The 25,024-nt window shown below is 35.7% G+C and overlaps 2 protein-coding genes across 6 annotated transcripts; one reads left to right on the top strand and one right to left on the bottom strand.

The window, feature by feature from the left end:
* The first annotated feature begins 330 nt into the window (after window positions 1-330).
* LOC110827693 (putative sodium-coupled neutral amino acid transporter 12) lies at window positions 331-8,458 on the top strand. 3 transcript variants are annotated; one of them, XM_022059587.2, is made up of 9 exons: window positions 331-544; window positions 1,031-1,152; window positions 2,214-2,298; window positions 3,265-3,375; window positions 4,748-4,778; window positions 5,318-5,417; window positions 6,076-6,172; window positions 6,253-6,346; window positions 6,553-8,458. In XM_022059587.2, exons 1-9 carry the CDS (start codon window positions 491-493, stop codon window positions 7,305-7,307), a joined length of 1,449 nt encoding a protein of 482 aa, XP_021915279.1. In that variant the 5' UTR covers window positions 331-490; the 3' UTR covers window positions 7,308-8,458. The 3 variants fall into 3 exon arrangements, with proteins under 3 accessions (XP_021915279.1, XP_087215036.1, XP_021915287.1); XM_087358910.1 differs by lacking the exon at window positions 331-544 and adding an exon at window positions 590-934; XM_022059595.2 differs by lacking the exon at window positions 331-544 and having other exon boundaries at window positions 1,116-1,152; window positions 3,248-3,375.
* Window positions 8,459-8,868: 410 nt separating this feature from the next.
* TBC1D16 (TBC1 domain family member 16) lies at window positions 8,869-25,019 on the bottom strand. Of its 3 annotated transcripts, none has more exons than XM_087358867.1 (13): window positions 24,949-25,019; window positions 23,161-23,300; window positions 22,386-22,602; window positions 20,929-21,434; window positions 20,131-20,262; window positions 18,955-19,177; window positions 17,801-17,924; window positions 17,056-17,195; window positions 16,257-16,400; window positions 14,401-14,587; window positions 13,710-13,816; window positions 12,839-13,055; window positions 8,869-11,916 (listed from the first exon to the last, which is right to left on the bottom strand). In XM_087358867.1, the coding sequence occupies exons 2-13, from the start codon at window positions 23,261-23,263 to the stop codon at window positions 11,740-11,742; spliced, it is 2,277 nt and encodes a 758-aa protein (XP_087214993.1). In that variant the 5' UTR covers window positions 23,264-23,300; window positions 24,949-25,019; the 3' UTR covers window positions 8,869-11,739. The 3 variants fall into 3 exon arrangements, with proteins under 3 accessions (XP_087214993.1, XP_021915204.1, XP_021915194.1); XM_022059512.2 differs by having other exon boundaries at window positions 23,161-23,314; window positions 24,416-24,983; XM_022059502.2 differs by having other exon boundaries at window positions 24,416-24,982.
* Between the last annotated feature and the right edge of the window lie 5 nt (window positions 25,020-25,024).

The raw sequence follows: 25,024 nt of genomic DNA, 5'->3' as shown, positions 1-25,024 counted from the left end.
TTGTATTTTGTAATATACAGAAGTTTTGTACAATGATCCAGTTTTGCGAATATTGTTAAAATGCACCTTTATGCAAAACAGGTGCTATGTTGGATTTGTGATGTTCCTATGCCATGAAGTGTGACCAGGAGGTACTGAGTTGAAACATCAAACTCCTATCGATACGAGCTACTGAGGAGTATTGAAGTAAATTCTAATGTTCCCCAAGATCCCATTACTTAGCATTAGATTGACGAACACGGAGTGCTAAGATTAAAATAGTTTATTTTACCTTGTCGAGGGGTTATGAACACATGCTAACAATGTTTGTGTGGTTACAATAAATAATATTAATGTTGGTACACCTGACCGACTGGTTCCGTTCCATTGGCGCTGAATTGTCAAATTACTGTGGATGACACGTATTATATTTAGGTACGCAGACTGTAATTGATAAAGTAATGAAAAGTAATGTATGTTATTTTAACCATATTTACGAATACGACTTAATATGGTTGATATTTCTGCTGATACATTAAGTTCAGGACAGCCATATTCGACATGGGTAAGTGTAATTATAATTTTCATGTGTATTATTTTAGTTTTCAGTGTTTCCCCAGCAGGAATACAGCAGTGTTATTAACTCTACTCATCCATATTATTATGCTCATTGTTTAGTGATTTTTAGGAAAATCAGAAGGAAAGGGACTGCTTGGGAGAGCTAAGCGATAAACTGATACACATGACTTCAAGATGTAAACTGGTGGTCTGAATTATTCTGGCTCAGGATAGGTTAAGTGGGGAATTGTGAACATGATCATGAAACTGTGGATTCCATAACAAACAGGGAATTTCTTGACTATCTGAGTGATTAATAGCTTTAAAAGAAGCTCATATAAATATTGTGGTTTATGTTGAAGCTGTATTTATTTTTCTTTGAGGATGAGTTTTTGCAGTAGGTTGAATGCTTTATTATGTGCACAGTATTACAAAAATCTGATTTATAATTAATTTACTGTCAACTGAATCTGTTATAATTCTTGTTGTACAGATGGGCCTGATTTATGTTTTCAACCTGATTGTGGGTACTGGTGCGCTTATACTGCCTGCTGTGTTCAGCAGAGCTGGCTGGGCACTTGGACTTTGCCTTATTTGTTTGTTGGCCTTCATTAGGTAAACATTATACAGATCATTCTGGTCTCAAGATTTTAAGAACAAAACTGTCAGGAATTTTTATGGTAGTGTTGACTAGAACTGGGACCCATCACTGTGAACCATGGTCTTCTACATTATGTCATCAAGTAATTTTGTAGGTGGTCAGCAGCATTTCAGGGAAATATGTCACTTCCATCTTCAGAGTTCTGTGTTCCATGAATATGTTGGTGATCATGCACAGTACTCCTTAGCATTACATCTCAGAAGACCATAATCCACATTTTCTCCTTGCAAAACTTCATGTTTATATATTAAAATTCTGTGATTTGTCAGTATTGTGTAATTACTCACTTGTATCCTGAAGATGGAGGCAACACATTGATCTGAAACATTGGTAACTATGAATGGTGTAAGAACCCAGACGACCATGATTCACATTTTCATGCCATACCTATTACTCTTTTATTAGCTAAATAAATAACACATAGCAACACTACTTTGCATGTATATACTATGTTATTGACATGCAGTGCCATTTGTACCAATTTAATATTTTTACTCCATGAAAGAGAACTTCTGTGGTTTTATTCAAGTGTAGAAGTTTCTGTCAATTTCGAACTACAGAGACAAGTACTTGTTAAGGCTGCTTGTATAAATAACAAACAGATTTCTTGTATGAAGCGAATTTATTGCCATTTAGAAATTTTGCTATCTGTATAATCCTGTTTGGGATTGAAGTTTCTTTGAAGTAAACTGAAGAAAAATTTGACTGCAGAAAAGGTTCTACACATTGTTTACATCCAGTATAATTTTTCTATAAGTCTTACAGATTTAAAGTTAATTAAATATAGTGTATAAATCCAAAAGTTATTTTATACCATGTCTTCTCATAACTCAACAACCACTGGATTGATTTTCATATGATTTTGCATTGGAGGTTATTGTTTCTCTGTCCTCACATATTCTGTAGTATTTATAAGGGAACATGAAAAGTTAGCTTTCACAAATTGAAAATGTATTGGTAATTTGAGAATGCTACAATTATGCCATGCCTACATTTCCAACATTTTATATTTCAGCTATATCACTGTGACATTTGTGATAGAAGCCATGGCTTCGGCCAGTGCCATTGTTCATTGGAAACATGTACAGAAGACGAAAGAGGTAAGTGAAGGAAGAGACAATGTTATTGAAAAGTAGCAGATAGATTGAATACCTTGAAACTTCTCTTCACTGTTAAAGATAGTCTCAGTAGCATGCTACTATTGATGTTGTTGGATCAGAGGAACTTACCTGTTTCTGTTAGGGGATAGAGCGATAAGTGTGTCATGGGGGTGAGACTGTGTCTCTGTGGAACTGTGACTGCTAGTGGGGTGCATTATCCATCCCTCAGATGATACATGAGTGAATATAAAGCATCTGTGGAATGATGTTGACAAGAGAACACTGAAGGACTTGGAGTAATACCTGTCTCAGTGCTGCTTTCTTCACAGATCTCTCGTGGACTAGCCTGGGAGCAAACCTTGTCCTCTGTAGTGAGAAGCTGGGAATTACTTGCATGAGTTATGTTGTGGCCTATAGTCTGCTTTCACTCGCTTGCTACAAGTGGCATCCTATCTAGTCTCACCCCGTTGATAATCGGGAAAAATGTGATCAGACTTATGAAAGTTTATAATTTTGAAATAATAGTAAAGAGATTCATCAATCAACATCATCTTTGCTAGCTGTGTGGACATCTAATTACTGTCACGATGTTGGAAGTTTGTACATCCAGTGTCTAATATCGCTGTTTCAAAGAGGTCTTCTGGTAAGGTCCTTCTGTGCTTGAAGGTGGAAACAGTCAGTTTCTGAAAAGTTGGATGTTAAGAGAAAGCAAGAAAACATTGATGTTCCTTTAAAGGCAGCGTGATTCAACCGTTTGATTAAGTGATGTGGTGCAAGACCCGGAAGACCACTCTCTAAATGAGAACACATTTATTTTTACGTGGTGTTAAGTTCAGTAGAATAATAAGGCATTTTAGACATTGCAAGTTTTGCTGCAACAAGCCACCACTAGTTCCAGCATATGTACATATGTGTTTATGATATAAGGATTCATTTCTTTGCTATTTAGATGGAGTATTGTTGCAGGCATTGCAAACAGAATCCATGGATGAGGACAGCACAGAGGATACACCTCTTTTCTCTCCTGGTTGTGTAGATCCACATTGCTACTACGATATTCAGGAGAAGATTGAGATGGTAAGTAAGCTATAAGCAAGAGAACCAGTGAGTGAATCTAGTACAGGGCAAGAGTTTTATGTGGAAAGTGTTATAAATCCAATGAAAAGAGGAATGATTTGTATGTAAAATCTTGTTATTTTGCTGGGGCCGTAGAAATTCAGCACTAGATGAAAGAAAAGTGGACATAAGAAACATTCATTTGAAGTTTTGTTGTGTTGTAATTACTCATTGTAATTGCCAAGAGGCTGCAGGAGGTCACTAGACCTCTAATAATCCTATCAGCTTCTACTACACAACATAATTTTTATTTGATGTCTAGTTCACCGCTATTCTCACATCCTTTCATGGGAGACAGAAAAAAGCAGTGCACTGTCTTCTTATGCCTGGTCACTAATAGGTTGGTTATCATCTGATAAACATCTTTTCTGTACAGATAGTAGACACCTTACATGGTTGGCCAGTAGGAAATAAATATGTGATACACCTTAGCTCTTGTAATTGAATTACATTGTGATTTTCTGTAGTTTGGGATAATACAAAGTATCTTCTGGTTTCTGGAGGGATCTCTGTTACTTATTCAGGAACATGATAATGTTTGATACTCTGTGGTGCTTTGGTCTGTCATCAGTGCAACATGATTTTGACTAGACGCTGTGTTTGTTACCCTTTATGACAGTTGTTTACATATATTTAGGAAGAATTTTCTAAAACACATTTTGTACTGGTGCTAGATTCTTGCTGAATAGCTTGGCAGCAGAATCAAGTGTTTTTCTATATGTTGTCTTATGCTTCTCAAGCAACTCCAAGAAATTTGTACAGCGAAGTGTTGTTAAATGAATTTTCCATGCATATCATCATGATCATTAGTATATTTATGTGTTAATTACATGAAGCAGCTTGTTTATGTTATGAAAATAAGTAAGTATATTTTTCAATTTCCTTGAAACCTGTTTTTCCCATAGGTTTTTAAGTTTGTCAGGCACTGTTTTCCAGGAATGTAACACTTCATTTTATGGTTTTATTTACATATGGTTTATTAAACAATTCTGTTAGTAGTTCAGGTTATATAGTGTCAGATGATTAATGAATAATGAATTAGAAAGAATATTATGGAAGGAAGTTGTCATGGAAAGTTTTAAGGTACTATCCCAGAATTTTCCTAGAGGGATTGAGGGAAACTGACATAATCAATCAGGATAGCCAGTCTTCAAGGTGAGATTTGAACCTGGGACCTCCAGAATATGAAGCAGTAAATAGTAGAGCTAACCATTGGACCATGATGTTTGTATTTGACGAGGATCAAATATATGTATGATAGTGGCTTAAGGGAAGTAATAATGCATTTTATTGTTTGGAATGATCTTTAATGTTGGATTATTTTTTCTTACAGGGTCAAATGGCTTCTATGTTTTTTAACAGAAGTAAGTTACAATTTACAGAATCAGTTTTATATATAGACTTTTAGTAAATTGATGTGTTGTCTTATGTTATGTCAGACCTAAAATGGTAGTAGAAATCAGTTCTCACTGACCTAGTACCTTATACACATTTGCTAGTTTTAGATTTATACCTAAATTCTCTATTTTTTAATGTCAAAATACAGGTATGTTTGGGATTTAACTTACTTGTACTTAGTCTTATTTTGCAATTACAGTCTCTTATCCACAAGTATGTTATTCCTGACAAGTATTTTTTAAGAATATTTGTGGTGTGAAAATTATGTTTTATGTTTAACTTTTTTGTACAGTCAGTATAACAGCCAGTCACCTGAAGACAAGTAGTCAGTTCACAAAACATCATGTATTTTAAATATAGCTCAGATGATGGGCAGTGTCTAAACAACTTCAGTGTAGAAATCAGCCATTGTCACAAACCTTTAGTGAATCATTTCCATTAGTCTGATTCCACATTTGTCATCCAGTAGGCGTGTGTTGTAACAGAATGCATCTGTGTGTTGCAGGTGGACGGTTTTTGTTTTTCCTTTGCTTTGTAGTTTATCTGTATGGGGACTTGTCCATCTATGCAGCTGCAGTATCCAAGTCTGTCATGGAGGTTGCCTGGTGAGAGTTACTTTGTTGCTTTTAAGTTTTACTAATACATCCAAGGAGTATGATGTGGGTGGGACATGTGATGTGCATGGGGGAGATGAGAAATGCATACAGAATTTTGGTTGTGAAGCCTGAAATGGAAGAGATCATTCAGAAAATCTGTGTGTGGATGGGAGGATAATATTAGAATGCATTGTAAGGAAATAGGTTGGAAGAGTTTAGATTGGATCCATCTGGCTTAGGATAGGTACTGGAGGTGGCCTGTTTTGAACATGGTTCAACATAGGCCAGTAAAATGGTTATGTTGTTCATTGGCCAGGACTGCAAAATACATGCATGGCTTCATGTGTTATTATTTCTTAGGGATAATTATGTTTACAAAAGAGGTGTATTAATTTGTTAAATGTGTTTACAAGATCATTTTATTGAACACTTGTTGTTTGAGGAGGTGGTATATAATAAAATGTAAATCCCTTGAATTTCATTTTTTGGATGTGTTTATACCAAATGGAGAAAGAATCCTGAAGTGAGTTTCAGCCCACTAAGCTTGAAACAGGTTCTATTAAACTCTAAAATTATGATTGTTTATCAAGACAGTGATTGAACTAATCCATTCTGATTCTTACTGAAATATGTCGTTTATAAACTGAACAGTGTATGTTTTTTGTAGCACATACAACAGTTCCAGCAACTTCACACTTCCAGATACTGACATCTGCTGGGAGAATGTGGATTTGACACGCATCGGTGTGTATCGCGTGTTCCTGGTGAGTTGGCTGCTGGAAGTTTGTAAAGTAGGAGTTGAAATGGAGGAAAGTTGGAGGCTGATGACTCATTTGGTTCTTAGGGAGTCTTCCTTGCAGCACTGGGTCCATTTGCATTCTTTGACATGCAGAAAACTAAGTACTTGCAGATGTTTAGCGCCATTTTACGTCAGCTAGGTGAGTTAAAGCATGTATTTAACTATTTGCATATTACAAATCAGTGAAGAAACAGAATATTTGAACAACCTGAGTTTAAAGATTTAGTTATGTTGTAGCTAATTTTACCTCAAATTCCGATAAATTGTGTGATTTTTTTTAAATGTATTAAACTCTAAAAATAATTTATTTTGAATGAGCCTGCATAGGTTTTTTTGCACATCTAGCATTCGCCGTAATGATAATAACAGCCATCCGAGACCTGATTGTGGATGGGGCTAAGGGTTATCCTCAGGCAGCTGATATAGTGGGTGTCCCTGAATTGTTTGGGGCATGTGTGTATTCATTCATGTGCCACCACTCTCTTCCGGCTTTGGTGTCGCCCATCGCAGACAAGTCTCGCCTCTTCAGCTCGATAGCCCTTGACTACCTTCTGATCACCATGTTCTACTTACTGCTGGCACTCACTGGTGTATTTGCATTTGCACAAGTCAGTGACTTATACACCCTGGACTTCAGTCAGCGCTGGCTGGGGAAGGAAGCATTCCTGATCCCCCGTTACTTCCTAGCTCTCTTCCCTGTATTCACTCTCAGTACCAGCTTCCCTATAGTGGCAATAACACTGCGTAATAACCTAAAGTCCTTGTTCCTCACCGAAGGGTACCATTATCATTGGTGTATCTGCAAGTTGCTTTTCCCACTCTTGGCTGTAATCCCTCCTGTACTAGTTGCCATGACCACTAAGAACCTTGAGATTCTTGTTGGTGTGACTGGATCATATGCTGGTGCTGGAATACAATATCTTATTCCAGCTTTCCTTGTATTTAGTGCCAGGAAGAGAACATTAAAAGTAATAGGAATGAGTATTAAGAATGGTTTTGAATCACCATTCAAAGGCAAATACTGGGTGTTATTTGTGATAATATGGGCAATTACATGTATTGTCCTAGTGTCAGTTAACTTCATGAAGAGTTTTGTGTAATCAGTAACTAACATTTGGGCGTAATCATCCTTTTGACCTGCCACTGTTAAACATTTTTATTTTTATGTATATATTCATTTTTGAAAGCTTGGTGCTTTTAAATTTTTATGGTTTGGCAACATTTATATTTGAATGTTTTAGTATATGAATTACGCTGCAGTAGTTTTCTACAGGGCCTATAGGTTTCATAATTGGTGATGAAACTGTGAATAACAGCTTACCATCACATATTACTGAGTCGGATTGTGACTCAGTTTTATAAGCATCTCTTCATTGCAGTTCAATTTCATGAGTTTTTAGTGGGTGCTTTGGTCTAACTTGATAGGTTTTCTTTTTAAGTTCTGTAAATTTCTGCCTTTTTTCTTACGTTTTTCTTATGTGCTATCAAGATACAAATTACTCGGGCATTGTGTGAATGTTAATTGAGTTAACTTAGTTCTTCGTAGTGTGACCTTTTTGTTTTAAAATACTGAAATGTAAGAACAGTGCCTGATTCACGCTTCCAAGATGCTATTGGCATATTGGTTATTATGAACTTATGTTCTGTATTGTGACTTCACTTGCTTCAGGTATATTACATTTTTGATACTACATAATATGGGTATGTCCATTCAATATGCCAATTTGTTTGGGTTGGTTGAATTTACAGTGCAATTTATATATTCTGATAAACTGTTTTATTATGAATGAATTTTTAAAGTAGTCTTTGGGTGTTGTTTACATGTGTCAGGTGGTGGTGTAGATGGAGTTTTAATCACTGAGCTTCCTTTATGTCAGATAATGTTCATAGCTCGGTAACACATTTTATTATTACATAGGTGGAAGATCTTCACAAGACTGCTTCATTTAATGTATTTTTAAGGTTTTTGTAAGTGTAAACTAAAAGTAAGACTGAAACTTGTATATCAGACATATATTCATGAATATAAATTGTAGATGCACCAACAATACATGGTGTAAGGTAACAACAGTATTGGTGAACCTTCCTCTCTTAACGTATCCCTGTAGTCGAACTCCTCATGTGACTATTTGGCTGAGTTGTAAGTAGATAATATTAATTTATTTTTATATTTCATGTTAAATAGTATGTATTTGTAGACATGTATATATTTTAATTTACCTAAAATATATTGAACTTTTTATGCCCTTTTTGAGCAGAATAATTGTCTATTCTGAATACTGCCCAGATCACATGCATACAATGAACTAGTTTGGTTGCCACTTGAATGGTGACCATGCTCATCATTATTTTGGAAGAACGAACTAAGGTTCTGATGCAGTTCATCGAGTGTGGAAATGAAAATATGCGTGAACTCCAAAGTGTAAGTAATTTGATTGATTTGTGGGAAATTCGTAGTTCCGTTTGGTGGTGAATGGAATTGTTTACAAACATTTAACTGTACATCTTGGAAGTGTTGATGGTACTATCCTGGTGTCTGCACTGATACAGTTCAGTCAGTTATTAAACTGAACATTCTATTTACATATATACTATGACAGACTTGGAAATTTATTAGGATATGCATAGCACTGGCTGGGTTTAAATAACTGTCAGTACACATTGTTACAGTACGGAATGATCATTTTATTGATAGTGTAAGTACATTCAGAAAAATTATACTTGTGGCTCTCACCATGAAGGAACATGAACATACAGAATCGATCACAATTGATCTTTGACTTCATTCCAGCACTATATGACTAGCCCAAAAACTAATACTACAGCTAGGAGGCTTCATGCTACTTTTACACATTGCATGCCATGTTCTGCACTGTGCAGGATAATGAACAGAATGCATAAGAAATATTGCTTCAAGTAAATAATTAAATCAAGTAATAATTTAAATGAGTCCCGCGCCGTAGCCGTGCAGTCTGAGGCATCATGCTTCGGACCGGCAATACGGAATGCGTGCTGGTTCGAGTCTCGGGGGAGAAGAAATTTTCTCATAAGCTTTCGACCAGTGTATGGGACCGGTGCCAACCCAGCATCGTGAGGAAATTGGGGAGCTATAATGAGTAGCGTAATCTGGTCATGAAAACTAGCAATGGCTGGGGGTTCGTCGTGCTGACCACGTCACCCTATATCTGGTTGGATGATCGTTCACCTCTGCTTAGGCATGTGAACATGAGGCCAGCAGTCAAGTTAGTCAGCTTTGGCTCTCTGGAGCTGTTACGCCACAGATTTATTTATTTAATAATTTAAATGAACATACTCTGTTGTCAGTCCTTTGCAGTCTTAGCTACAGAAATATGCGACATTGCTAAATTCAGTTACCCTTTCATCTTTGGAATGTCCAATGCACTGCTCAAAAAGCACACAACAGCCTCCCAGCTTTCTTCCTTTTTCTGCATGCATGCACGATCTTCTGTTAATGGCACATTATGGATTCACGATTGGTAACATAATATATATACACACACACATAAATGCATAGGTACACTGAAAACAGATCAACAAATGCAAGATGTTCATAGAATGATTGTAGGCAGTTTTCTTCAGCAAGAAATATACAACAGTAATGCTAGTGCCATTAAATATAAATATCTAATTAGTAACCTTCAAATATTATTGATCATACTGATGTATAAAAGTTTTGTTAGCCTGAGAAAAATAAGCTCCAAATTATATGTTACACTACTTTCAAACTGAATATAATGAACAGTTAATTAAACCACATGAATGAATGCTTTTGTCATAATTAAATCAATTTCTCTGTAGTAATGGTGTCATTATGACGACTTTTTCCACAGTAAGGCAGCATATTTTCAAAATTGCTATCAACATTTTTGTGAGATCTTACAAGCTTTTATCCGTATGAGGAAGTGAAGGTCAGATAAAATTGTCCTTGGTGCTTTAACTATGCACCACATCATGCAGATGTATAGGGGCATGAACATATACCTCTATGCATTTTTAGCCTTGGTGCTGGATGGAGGTTAGCTGTTAGCTTCACACTCCTCTCATCTTACTCTCAAGGAAAGAAACCTGGTACCTGGTGGCTAGGAGGCCCTGCCAGGGAATGAATCCCAGCCATTCAGCCTGTAACCTAATCACTATACTGCTTCAGGAATTTCAACCTGAGAAGTGAAGGTTAGGTTAATTACATGAAATGAGAAAGTTGACCTCCAAATCAGTCTTTGAACATTCTTGCAATTATCATGAATACTGAGTGTCACATTGTTAAACACAAATACAGGTAGAGATATCACAGTTTACATTGTAATTTAACATGCTTTTTATATACTGATAATGATTAAAAGTTAAAATTCTTAACATTTGCATGTTTGCAAATAAAGTTTGGTGCATCATGATACAGCAGTTTGTATCACATCACAGTGTACTGTAGTATTCATAGTGGGACAGGTGACACTAAAATTGTTGCATCCTTCAGTTGGAATGATAATATTTCATGAAAAGTATCAAAATTTAATTAGAAATTATAAAAATATTCTATTCCTTCTAGAATGAGATATTGTACATTTACTTTAATTACCAGTCCTAACTGATGACTAGGGAAAATTATTATGGGAAGTAATAATGATATGTAGGTCCTTGATCTAAGCCAGGAGAAGGAGCCCAGGATTCAAATACCACCATATTTATACAATATAAACTTTTATAGCTACTCTCATTACTATCACTGGTGTTCTACATTTTGTTGTTGGCCAAAATAAAATATTAAATGCAAACTTGATTAGTGTTAACGGTTTTCCTGTCAGACCATAAAATAATTTTTATATGCAACAATAATAAATGTTTTTACATATTTTTGAACCAGTTTCCTGTTGAATAAATAGCTTGTCAGCTTTAAAAAAATGTTGTGGTCACATTATAGAAATATCTTTTAGTATTTATTTAAAAATACAGTTACTTGTGTTTCTAGTCTTTTGTATACACATTAAACTTTCACTACAATAAATTTAGATAAACTGGTAAACTTGTGAAATTACTTACCTATTTTGTGCTAAAAAACATAATATGAATTGTTTCCTCATTCAACAGACCCCAAATTAAATGCTGTGTTTCTGTGATACTAAATAGATATGAGGTTGATGGGTCTTATACTATGACACAGGTTGAACTTCTGACTGGCCAAGCTATTATTTCTCCGTATCAAACTGAAGAATTACGTAACTGTCAAAGAGACCACATTCCTACATAAGTTAAAAATTTTCATAATGCTAACAGTGAGACATTATCTTTCCACATATATTTCATTACAAAGAATACACATACAATACAAGCATCCATATTATTCATTTGAACCTGCAAGATCTGTCCCACTCTGTGTACTGCAAACAGTATGCTGCTGGAATGTGACTGAGCTAGAACTGGATTTTATGAATGGTCAGTTCTCAAAGTTTGTCTTTCTATAAAGAATGTATGTGAAAATAGGTGAAACATGAATACAGCGTCTCTTGATTACAGTTGCTACTGATGCTGTGACCTGCGGTGTGGACATGCATCGCCTTCAGTGTGTTGGCCAGTACATTCCACAATGGGAGCATGTGTAGAGTCCCACATCCCTGGGCCACACAACTGACACAGGCTTCCCAGAGTACATGGGATGCGCGGCATCTGACGGAACTGATGAAGCAGACCCCGCGCCTGCATTAAAACATTACATTACAGCTTCAGATACTTGTAAGCCATATTTGTAAGTTTTAATATTATTGGATGCTTTTAACATATCTGGGTAACCTGAATGGATCTGCATATCTAGCTGGACAGACGAGAGTATTATAATATTTACATGGAAGGGGAATGCATTTACAGAATATGATTAGTGACAAGAGGAACACACTATAATGGGTAGAATGTAAAAGCATTTTTGTAGAAAGCAAGAGAACATTGAGAAATACTTAAATAACCTATAAGGACAAGAAATAGTTTAAATGTAAATAGCAGGTAAGTACAAACATATTACTGAAGGATATATATGTATATATATTTTTCCATTCATTCTTATAGTTATGCCATGATCACTTTCTCTCACATTCTTTTAAATTCATTATTCACTATCATCCCCTCATTCGACACTATATAGTTTGAGCTACTGAAAAGGCGTCATTAAATAAAGTTAATTTCATAGTTTGCTGATGACAATTTTTTGAAGCAGACTACCACTATGAGTTAATTACTGAGCCAACTTCTAACAGACAAATATATTCATAGGATGAAATGAAGTTCTGATTTGTATAATGTTTTAACACTGTTGAATAACTGGTGCATATGAATCAGCCTCAGACCCATTAACCAACCAAGAAACTTATGTGATTATTTCCTAACTCTAAATCAGTTGCAGATATTACTTAGTGTTTGGCTAGTAAGCGACAGTCAATGGCATGCTACTAGTATGATGAATACTTCTCTTATTCACACAAAGTACACAACAAAAACAAAAATGAGAAACTTGGGGTAAATCTGTATGTACCTTTGTGATGTCTCAGCTATTCAGATTGCTCTGATACTTTGAGAAGTGGTATGAAAGAAATGTTAATGACATTGAAAATGTGACAAGATAATTTACCTTTCTGAGAATGAGTTCACCATCCATGAACATGGCCAGGGAACTAAAATAAAGAAGCATTTCATCTGTGCGAAGATCCTGAGCAATAACATCATCTGAATAGATACTGATGATGGCAAGACAAAGGAAGAGATGGAAGTAGTCTGTGAGGTAGTTTGCCCAGCATGCCTCCCACATCTTCAGGGCCTCTACTTCTGGAAACTCTCGCTTGAAGCATCTGCAATAAAGGTCTGTTAAAGCAGCTTGTGATGCGTGCAAGAACTCATCAGGTATAAATGAAATAAAATAAAATTCTTAATCTTATTGAGGCATATGCTATATAAATGTTCTATTGGATGAAAGATGATGAATCCTATGAAATGACATTCTCTTATTTGCATTGTCTGTAGATGATGAAACTACAATCTTTGTTTCTTGAGGCAACAAAGCATTAGGCTATCTACAAGTGTTACTACATTCAGGAGCCATTCTGTCATGCCTTCTACATATGAGTAGCTCCATGAAAAGTTAAAGCGTTCATTGAGTCTTACTCTGAGAGCATTGCAACTCCATCCTCTCTTGATATATGTGATTTTGGACGTCTTGTGTTTTGCGCTTTGAACTTTACAAAAACATGGTTATTTTAAATACACACTGATACAACAAACTGAAAGATATCAAACTGCATACTAAATTTCAAAGCTAATCACATCTTCACTCACCTGAACACTCAGTTTGTATATAAGCCCAACAAACGGAACAGGTTGAGATTCCCTGAATATGAAGTCTGAGTTGGAATTTTCTGTACCAGTTCTTGGACCATGTGCCTTCAGAAACCAAGACTTCCCACCATTCAGAAGTGTATAAAATACAGTGAATGTATGTTACTTACAGTAAGATCCAGCGATGGCAGAAGAGAAGTTCCATGGCATCAACATGACTCTCAAGGTGGGAGTAAAAGTGGGGTACCATAAGATGGATGAGTTCCCTCAGATAGCTCTGCAACATGCACATTGCACCAAATTTTGGACATTTAAAGAGCCATGGAACTGAAACTGAAACTGTGACTGATCTGTCTGTATGACAAACTATGAATCCACAATATGCCAACAGCTGACTTCTATGGAATCCAGAAGTGACAGAGACAGAAAAATGTGACACGTGACTCATCACTCAAAAGATTTAATTGTAGTCTTGAAATTTAAGAAGTTAACATAATAATTAACTGTTTGTAAGTATGGCAGTGTAAGGTTAATAAATCTTGACAATATACTGACATCAGTTTACTCTTCTACAGATATCTATAAAGCAGTACTCATCATTCATATAGTTATAAATTACTTACAGAAAATCAGTAATATGTGTTTTGACATCTACCTGTGTTATTCTGATGGCTACATTGCATAGCACACCATATGAGCAGAGTTTGATACAAGAAAACAATGATCCATCACTCAGAACTCACAGTAAATATTAATATAGTACATAAACATGAAGAAGTAACACAGTCACATACAACATGGCAAGACTGCAAGCACAGTATGAGGAAGCAAGGAGTTGATGCCACCGAAGAAAATTCTTACCAAGTGTCTGTCTATGTCATTGTCAGTTGGCGTGCAAACAAAGATGGCTTTCTGCATGAGACCAACAAAGCACCAAAATGCTTCAGACTCAGTGCGTATTTCTGCAAGCACAGGAGCAAGCAGATCTGACATACCCTGAGTGTATCCAAACCCTGGATTGTAAACTGCGTAGTTAAGCAAAATGTTTCTGCAATACAAGATATTTCAGAATTAAAAAGAGTCAAAATTGCAGCTGTAATATCTGTGAGAACATTTTAATAGTTAAACAGTCTCTGCTGTGCAGTGATTGTTAATAGAAATGACACATTTCTGCTTACCCTGAAACATTGTTAAATCATGATTCAGCATCAGTGAGAATTCTTTTAGGCCCAAATGTAACATGAAGTTCAGGCAAGCACTTACGTTCCTTTAGATGCATCTATTTGTAGACCAAGATCAGCAGAAATTAGTGATCTTTTTCCTTTAATGTGGATTCTGACCACTTGACAATTGGAAATGTTTCCCAGTACTGATTATAGTCTTTAGCAACCTAAAAATTCTTCAAAATTTTTTTTCAGCTATGCTCAGTATCTATCTTGAAACCTTGCATGATTTTATATTTCAGTGTCTATCTCTACACAAAATTTCACATTCATTACATCAGTGTTTCATTGTTAATTGCTATCAAACTGATAGTTCAATATAGATTCATGCTGTAGTGTTGTCCTATCTTCAAAGTTTGTACGGCTATCATATTAGTATTACTGATGGTAGAAATGAATAAGCATGAACAATGGTATGAAGTTCATACCAAGTTTTATCAAAATGTGGAATCTGGTAGTGTTGGGGTAAGACTGGATTCTCATTTAGTATTCAGATCTGACCTGGAACTTTTTCTCCTTACAGACTAAAACATTCACACTGTCAGTTATACACAGGGAAAGTAAAGTAATCCAGGCCCTCATCATAGTCTGAAGCCCATATTAAACTACAGGTCCCCTCTGCCAACATCTTCATAATCACTTAATCATTAGGGGTAACAAAATCTACCATATCTGTGCCCTTACCTCAGAAATGGATTCTAGACCTGTTTAGAGTGGGCAGAGGCCAGGAAAGATATCATACACCATCCCTCAGGGCATTATAAACCACTGAACCAACCAGTTTTTTCAGAATTCATCCATTAAATTGAGAACTGCTAGGGAGTGAGGACATTAAGGTTTTTGTATCTGACATGTTTGGCTCAAGAGAAATTATGTTAACAGGGGAATGTAGACAAGTTACAAACTGAAGAGTTCAGCAGTAAGTAATCTTAACCTGATATTAGCTGTAATGGTGACTATACACAAAGGATGAGGTGGATGGTATACACAAGGGAAACAACAGAATGCACACATTTGGTTGGAAAAACTCTGGGGAACAGACCACTTGGAAGACTTAGCCATTCATGGAAAGACAATTTTCAATTCTGAAATAGATATTTTAAAAATGGTAGGGTGTGAAGATATGAACTGGACTCAGGTGACTCAGAGCCTTCGCGAACATGATGATGAACCAAGAAATCAGGAAATTTACTGAAATGAATAACAGTCAGCTAATTGCAGATTTGATTATCTGAATTAGTGGGTTACTGAAGTCAGACCAAAAATTATGTGTATAGGTTACCTTGATATTAGAGATATCTCATTCTGTTTCTAGATTGGTAATTTTTTTTTCACTTTGATCAGTAAAATAATGGAGGAAAAAATAGGCACAAACTCTACATATTACCTGACTTATATTTAATTTTTTGTTCATATTTTACATCTGAAATTAAATCTCCGTAGTAGTTGACAATTCACAAGAAATGTTCAAACCGTAATCTTAAAATTTCTCACTTCATAACATGAATGTTGGGATTATCCTCGCCAGCAAAGTAAGGATTCCCTCTGTCAGTGCGTACAACATCCTTCTCAACAATGTACTGAACATTGCGGCAGAAGTTTTGCTGCTGCTCTGGCTCCATCTCCAAACGCCTTCGACTATAACAAAATAAAAACTTTGAGTCACATAATTTGGGCTCGATGTTGATGGTATTCTTTGGAGAACAATGATGTTCCAAAAGATGCCACATTAAATAAGTCACTGCTGCCCTTTTGTTTTATGACACTACTGTATTAGATGGCTCTTGCACTAATAATGATCCACAGTCATTGTTGTGCCTTAGATCAGTGCTTTAAAATTATTTTCATAAAATTTCTTAGCATTCTTTATGTGCACACAAACGTCAACTGTACAGCTCCAGACTTTTATATTTTCTTCATAGCATGTCCTAGTATCTATTGATTTTAGTTTTTAGAATGTTTTCATTATTTCCCTCTTTTCAGACATGTAGAATACTATACAATAAGTATGCTGACCCACCTCTGGAAACAAGGTTCTTACAGCTATAATTATGTTGTCATACATTATATAAACACACACCTAATTTTCTAGGTGCAAAAATAAAGAAAATTCCTTCAATTGGAGTTTGAAGCATCCAAGAAAGAGGAAGAAGAAATTATCTGTTTACAGAACTTACAGAGACAGAATGAATCACATGAATGAAAATCTAAAAAAGCCAGAAGAAGTACTTGCTGCTCTTAATTTAAAGATTATGTAATTAAATTCTCATTACAGATTTCACTCTACACTCACGTGATCTCATGATATTCCTGATGACGGATTTCAAGAATCTGTTCACGTTCTTCATAAGTTGACTGGAAGGTAAAGCAGTGTAAAAGGAAAGGCCATACTACATGCCTGATGCTTGGCTCCAGTCCTCCAAAGAAGATGCCCTGCACCAACCATGAATGCAGTATATTTAAAACTTACAACTCTTGCTATTACTTCATATTACAGATAAGTCAACACACATATCCTTCTGTGGTAAATAGCAGCAACACCAACTGAAAGCTGTAAACTTCAGCAAAAATAAAAGAAAAGGAAGATGTTCTCTTTCGTAATAATCATGTCATATTGTGTTGTCTTTGATTTAAAGTTCAATTAAACTTTTGCTGTCAAATATTTTATGTGTAAATCACATTGAAAAAAGAAATGACTCGCATAAATGATAATAAATATATAACATACGGATCATAAACTTTTAATTAACATTAAATTTAATTAAATCAACATAAAAGTTAAGGTGAAACTGTCAGGAAATCGTTTATAAGAAACATATTTTGTAAACTGTCAACTGATGGTGCAAAGTGCAGAATGTTCCATCTGTTCAACACTATATTACCTACCACATCAACTAACTTACTCCATGAAGCAGAGTGTTTCTTGAGAAGCTGATAGTCATGCATCTAGTCAAGAAATTCCCTTCCTTTTATAGAATCTTAATGTTCACTGCACTGTTATGAGACAGACACAAATTACTAATGCAGCATAACAGTACCTTTCTGAGTGTGAGATCATCCTCCAGTTGCCCATCCTCATTGAGGAGACTGGACCACTCTTCTTGCCCCACAGGGGGTACCAAACCTTCCTCAGGATGCAACTCATCCTGGCTCACTTCTGGCCTTTATCACCATGAACCACCACCAACAGAAGAAAGAATCAACAGTGAAGAAACAGTTGTTACTTGTATGATACTTTACATGCATGGTGCATATCAGATGCTGTGTCATTCTAAGTCAAGAGATAAGATGACAAAAGATATGAAAAACGTGACCAACATACTAAGTATAAATGTTGTCTCCCAACTGCAAAGGCATATAGAGGGACATAATATGTTATAATGTTTAGGTTTCATAAAAGGCAGGGCAGTTCTTGATCAGTCAAAGTTTGAAGGTTTCTGTGATGTAAAACTGTTCTTCGGACTTGACCATCGTCTAAATTATAAAACTACATTTCAGAAGCTGGATTCTGCTTCCTTGTACAGTTAAAAGGGGAGAAGAGGCCAGAAAGCCTATCTGTTGGGCCTCCTGATTCAGTTATTCTCAGACCTGGACCTTGGTCCAGGTAAATTTAAATACAGGTAAACCTCGACATTCCCTTGACTGAAATTGAGGAACTTAAGTCATTGACTTCCTATTGATTTACATTATAAAAAGAGTTTCAATTTACGCCGGTTCGTCCAGGAACGCATCCCCGGCGTAAATCGAGGTTTACCTGTAGGCTCCTTTCAATCCTCCTGCATTTTAAATTTATTTTACTGTTTAATTAGATTTTCTTAAGATTATAACCCATATCTATATTTGAAATTGGATACAAGTTTTAGGCTGAGTTTTGGCAATTGTCTGAAACCTTAAAAAATAAAAATTCTTGTGGATGACTTCAATGGGAAATTAACAATATAATTCTGTACAGAAATATACAGCATTCTATCTTCTAGGCAAGTTTAAGCTAAATGCTTTCATGAACATACATGTACATGCCTTTGAACACCTTGTTTAATAAGTGCCATGCCTTCTAATGTTTTATTTGAATGTTCACTGTACTGTCAGTAAATCTGATCTAATGACAGATCTAAGGTATGGTTTCCTGTTTAAAATGTACAGATGACAGCAGTCTTGTAAGTAACAGCCTTCTGACGTAGGATATGCACACCTGCAGACCATAAAGTGACGATATGGTAGCTGCGATTGGTCAGTTGCACTGAGCTGTGGACTGTGTAGCAAGAAATTCCAGTCTTGGAGTACGGTTGCTAATCGATCCAGTCCTCCATGATGGAAGTGAAGGATCTTATACTGACTTTCTCTGGATGCCACCACCAGTTGTCCACATGTACACGCACTGTCATTGAAGAACAACCTCAGTGATCTCATCTGACCTGTAAGTACATTGTTCAACTGTCACACAGCAAGGTTTCTTTATTCTTTAATGCTAAGTTCTAAATCCTAAATTGATAAATCCAGTTTTAAGTGTGACTGCATATACCTTCATCCATGTTTATGAGGAAAACTGCCTAATAATGAAAATGGACTTATATGCAGCTTTTATTATAGTAATTTCTGTGGTAAATGATGATTTAACGGAATATAAAAATATATGGATCAAAATGGGACATTTAGTAACTGAAGTCTGTATTCATAAATTCAGAATAAAATATGTTTTTGGTACTATGAAGAAACCCTCAAACAATATTGGTCCAATATCATATGAAGATCACCCTATGGCATTCAGGACAAAACTCATGTTGGCACTGTGCTCAATTCTCTTGCTTTATGAAATTTTGCACCAAAGACACTCTGATAATGGAAGTGTTGGGTTCTTATGTCTTGGAGTTTTAGATATGTCTTAAAATTCACTTATTATGTAATTTGCCTAAGTGGGTTACTGGACAAATAAGGGATGAGGGAAAAAGATCATTGGATGTTTGTAGTTTAAATAAATTTTATGTTTAATCATTGATTCCTATCAACTGTTCCTTCATGCAAAAAGGAATTAACATGTAAGTTCTCAATATCAGAAGATGACTGTCTTCTGGGTTGTAGCATCATGTAGTTTCATAGTCCTTGCTGCTTTCATCATCAGGAGTAAACTTCTACCAGACTACATGGTGCTACAACCCTGAAGACAGCCACCTTCATACACACTGCTGTGAGAACCTCAAATCATCAATATATGTCAAAATAGAAGCACTTCAGGGCCTCATTTTGAAGGAGACAATGAATAATATAAATTACAAAATCACAATAAAAATTAGAAAATCAGATAAAAAAGGAAATACAAGTTTCTTCATCACAAAAAGTAAAAAAGACAGACGACTTGTGGTTTTCATACCGAGGTCTACAGAGAACCGCCGGCAACGATGGGTGCGGCGAACTATGGGAGATGCGGTTGCACTCTCTGGAAAAGTGAGGTTATGCTGCAGGGCCAATAACTCTGGTGAACTCATCCAAGGTGGAATCTCGTCTGGGTGCAAAAAGAAGAATGCTATTACCTATGCTGGTTTGTAATTGGCACTTAGGAGGGTAATTTCATGCATGGTTGATAAGACAACCATATTATGCAAAATTACATTTATGTTTCTGTACTACCTTATTTATGTTAATTATGCAGTTGTTAAACAAAGGCACTCATTTGCTTTACACAGCTGAAATTCTTACTGTAATATAATTATAGCAGTGAAATGTTTTACTATATGACAATACAGATTTGGATAAGTAGTGACATTTTTATAAATTGTAACTGTCTTCACAGTGCCATGTAACAAGGTCATATCATGTCTGTCAAATGCTGTTTAATGGGATCTAAATTCTTCTAAGGTCACTGCATTTACAAGCAGTGAAAATGAATGGCTCTACAAATTTATTTTAATTCATTTACCTTCTTTATTGGAACTGATGTTGAACAGGACTCATTTTGTTGAACTATGGCTCAAATGCATCCATTACATTGGCTAATGGCCAGTCAGATGTTATCTTGTGATACAAGAGGCCACACTTATACACAGTACAAAAGCCAGAGAAGAACTTTTCAAACCCTGGAGTTAGTAAGAAAAGTAAAAAATTGTGTGACCTCTCATATCTGTTTTCTGTATCGACAGCATTCATTATACAAGTGAATTTCTGAACCCACCTGGACCTATAGCAGTTGGTGGAAGAGACAAGCTGCAAGCAGATGTGAGGGATGGGGAGCGACTAGTTTGACTCATGTTGTGGTTGGTTGCATTCTCATCATCCTGACTCTCTTCTACGCTGATAACAGGACTGATAACTGAACTGTTATTCTGATCACTGTCTGTTTCTGGCACCTCAAGTAAATCATCTTGACTGCTAAGTCTCCTCTTGCATTCCAGTGATTGTGGTCTTTGTTTCTGTTGCTGCCCATTTTCATCCGGAATACATGCTCGTTCTGTGCGTGGTCTTTGTTCTATGAAATGGTGTCTAAATTTGTCTGAGCAATGTGTTGAGCTTATGACAGTGTCTGTATGTTGCTCAGTCTCACGAGACTGTTGTGTTATCAAGTTACTACAACTGCTACTGCTACTGTCTGCCGAACTCCGGCGCTGATAATCAGCTGTGAGGCGTGTCTCTTCAGAACAGTTATTGTCTCTGTGAGTAGTGGCAGCCTGTTCCTCTGATCTGTAGAAAAAATGGACGTGTGATAAGCTGTTGCATGAGACAACTATCACTGCATGGTATACTATAGGATTCTAAACTTGCAGGTCTTCATATAATTCATACATGTTTACAGAAATGTCACCATGTAAATTTTACTTGCCAAAGTACAATGAGTCACCAGTGTACGTTCATAAAAATAAAATCCCCATCATTTGTTGTTCTCCATTTATCTTAAAAAATGTTACTAACTGTATACTTTTCAAATATTTACCAATATACAAAATTTCAAGTCCCTATGTAGGTTGATGTTAGTGCCATTCTCATCTTACCAGTTTGCATGGCTGCAAGTTGGTACTGATGACAGGGAGTTAAGAAAAATTACCAAGATGGGTAGGTATTCAATAACATGGTGTTCATAAAAGGGTTTCAAGAATATCAGTCAGTTAACACTTGTAAAATTTATGTTCCTAGTTGGGTCAGGGGATGGACAGATAGATTGACACATACTGTGGTCTTAGGAAGAAAATTTTCCTTTGGATCTCAAAAGAACTATCTCCAAATACTTTAGATATATTTGCTATTAGCTTATGTATTTCAACATTCACTTTTTAAAGGGAGTGTCCAACTGTTGCAGTCTAAACAACATTTTCATGTGAATATTAACCTTTATTTTATGGGAATATAGGATTGAAATCTTTGTATTAAAGGGCTGACTGCTGGTGTTAATGGTTAATGGTATGCTAGTGTGACAAACAGGAAGCTGGATCATCTGTAAGCTGCATCACATGGATGATAATGGTTAATCATTATTCAATTGACTTTTTTAAATATGTAATTTTTACAGGCTGCAAGAAGACAGAAATTTACAACTTTGACCTATACAGGCTGTTTAATTTGAATGTTTAAATTTTATAACCATAATCTCCTCACAGTCTAACAGAGCAGTTCTATGCGAGGAACCATTATATGTACCGAGCAGGATGTGTGAGTTCTGTGCAGGATTTCTCAACAGTCCATGGGTTGCGTCGCAGTGTAGTGTTTGGTATCCAGCTGAGCTGCAGTGTGGGTCGTGTATTGCCATTCTGTTGCTGTTGCTGTTGACATGTAATGGTGAGGTAACCAGGGTGGTGCACAATGTCACATGCCTGGCGCAGGAGGGTTGGTGGATGTACACACACATTGTTCTTACCTAAAAAATATTATGTATACCATATGGTGTTCCTTACACACATTTGCTGTGATATTACTAATATTATTAGTAATGAAATTTATATTATTGTGAAACTGCCATAATCAGTGTAAAAATTTGGATAACTTTCAATATTTGAAAATGCACATCCCCAAAAGCTGAAGTTTTACATTGAGCTGTAAAACATGAAGACAAGGAAGCCATAAACGTGTCTAATATTTATCAATACTCTGTACAAAATACATTTGGATACATTCACTTATACTTTAACTGAAGTTTGACTTGTGTAAAATGGAAACGGTGCATAACTTTATATGCATACAAATCTTAAACTGTTTCCATATATAATTTTCTGTGACATAACAACCCAATCATTGCTTGTGATCATAATGTGAACATCAGGCATTCATAACAACATAAAAACTATTGGTCAGGCTGTCATATTTGACCTTTCGATATACATATAATATTGACTTTTGCAGCATAAGTTCTTCATAACATGGGTGTATGGGCATACAATTTGGATATAAGAAATACTTTTTATAAAATTGAACTCACAGAAAATAGTTTCTCCATCAGCGAAGGAGGGTGGTGAAGGGGTTCCTGTCTGCACTCCAAGGATGTAACTTGAAGCTCTTTTCAAGATGTTATGCAGTGGCATCTTTTTACCTTATGATACGCTGTGTGCTACCAGGTACCTTGAAATAGAGAACTGTATGATCTGAACAACAATGGAAAGGTGTATTCTGCACTGTACTGGAATATTATTTAAAGATTACTTTAGCTACCTTACTTAGACAACTTTAATTTCAAATATACAAAGCACTTGGTCTTAAAGTCTTCTGTAAGTACCATAAATCAATAATGACATGTCATAAGGTGCTTTAGTTCTATGGTAGCATACTTGACTCACATGCAGACTGTCACAGGATTGAATCCTGGTCAAGTAATTTTTTTTCTTTCATGGAGCTGCTGTGTTATTTTACGTAATTCAAAGAACAATTATACCAAAGTTTTGTACTTTGTAAAAGTCTATAACTACGCATCACTATACAGCCTTAGTGTAAGTGGCGCTAATCTTGATCCTACCTCACAAGTTTGTTCATCTGCCATGTTGGTATTACTGATTGTAGAAAATTTAAAAGTATGATTTTAGGGTAGTCCCTAGTGACATAATGTCCATGGATTCAAGTTGGGTTGAGAAAGGAGGAAACTGACAGTTCCATTCTCTAATCTTGTGTGACAAACTGGATTTATATTGACATGTATTTTAAAAACATTTCCTACATACTGAACATTGTGGTGTAGTGATCTATACTCCTGATTTATGTTTAGGAGATCCCACATTTAAATCCTGGTCCAGAGGTAGGTTATTCTTAATTGAGATTTTTAACCTTTCTGCCAATATTTTGGTTGGAGAAGGGAGAAAAATAGATGGATCAGCATCAAGTTTTAAAAATTAATGTGTCACTATTATTTTTCCTGGAACTTTCTCCTGAAGAGAAGTATTTAATTTTTAACTTGACATGTACTTGCACTAAGTGCAAGACATGGAGGTTCTCTGTGTGGCTTGATGGGAGGATGTTTATGCATGATAATAGATTATCTTTGGATTACCAGTATAGTTATTCATGTTATCAGGTTTACCATAGACAGACAATGCTACTTGTTAGGCCCAATGGACCATGAGTTAAGCAGTGTACACATTAAGATTTCATTCAAAATTAGTTTGAGGTTCTAATATACTTGTTCCATAAACATTACATATTGACATATGACATTAAGGTACCATTAACATAATTTATTTTCCTACCTTTTGAAGTGATAGTCTCTTTGAAATAGTATTTGTGATGGACATCCACTTTTCACTTCACTAAGAAATTGCAGCTTTTTTCAGCACTGATTTAGATGGTTTACAAATCATGAGTATAGTCAAGGTAGCTGACCTCAGAAGAGAATCACAAGTGTAAAAGCATAGGTGTGCTGTGTGTTCAACCGTTTCTTTTGATTGACCATTACTATAAACAAACACAATTAAAAAGGAAAGTGCAAAAATGGTTCCCTCAAAGCATAGACCAAAGCACTCTCATCCACTTTCCTAGAAGAAACTTTTGCCTCACCATTATATTTTCGTTAGTTTATCTTAAATTTTAATCACATTTTCTGTTATGTTGTTTTATTCTTTGGCAATATCAGAGAAATGAAGAACGTAATTCTTCTCACAGTTGCCATTCATTTCAGAAGCTTATCTCTTTAACATTATGATCTTACAGTAAATGCCATTCTTTGTTACAAGTACTGCATGCAAACACACATGAAGAAGTTGTTTTAGGTTAATTTACGTACACATAGACGCCCATGTTATGTAAACATATGGTACATGAACACTGGTATAATTATGTTGGGAAATTTAAATTCGCGT

Source organism: Zootermopsis nevadensis, unplaced genomic scaffold (assembly GCF_977971745.1).
Source record: "Zootermopsis nevadensis isolate Lab colony 2312 unplaced genomic scaffold, Znev_1.0 Znev_ptg000003l, whole genome shotgun sequence".
NCBI classification, from domain to species: domain Eukaryota; kingdom Metazoa; phylum Arthropoda; class Insecta; order Blattodea; family Termopsidae; genus Zootermopsis; species Zootermopsis nevadensis.
The sequence above is the reverse complement of the archived record's forward strand: the minus strand, read 5'-3'. Positions and strand labels throughout refer to the sequence as shown.

What these genes read in the sequence shown, in the direction of transcription:
- LOC110827693 (XM_022059587.2), top strand. Translation starts at nt 491, where the DNA reads ATGGTTGATATTTCTGCTGATACATTAAGTTCAGGACAGCCATATTCG. An exon ending in ATGTACAGAAGACGAAAGAG is followed by an intron (nt 2,299 to 3,264) that starts GTAAGTGAAGGA and finishes GTATTGTTGCAG; the next exon opens with GCATTGCAAACAGAATCCAT. An exon ending in TTCTATGTTTTTTAACAGAA is followed by an intron (nt 4,779 to 5,317) that starts GTAAGTTACAAT and finishes TGTGTGTTGCAG; the next exon opens with GTGGACGGTTTTTGTTTTTC.
- TBC1D16 (XM_087358867.1), bottom strand. Translation starts at nt 23,263, where the DNA reads ATGCCACTGCATAACATCTTGAAAAGAGCTTCAAGTTACATCCTTGGA. An exon ending in ACCAACTGCTATAGGTCCAG is followed by an intron (nt 20,263 to 20,928) that starts GTGGGTTCAGAA and finishes TTTTGCACCCAG; the next exon opens with ACGAGATTCCACCTTGGATG. An exon ending in CAGGAATATCATGAGATCAC is followed by an intron (nt 16,401 to 17,055) that starts GTGAGTGTAGAG and finishes ATTTTGTTATAG; the next exon opens with TCGAAGGCGTTTGGAGATGG.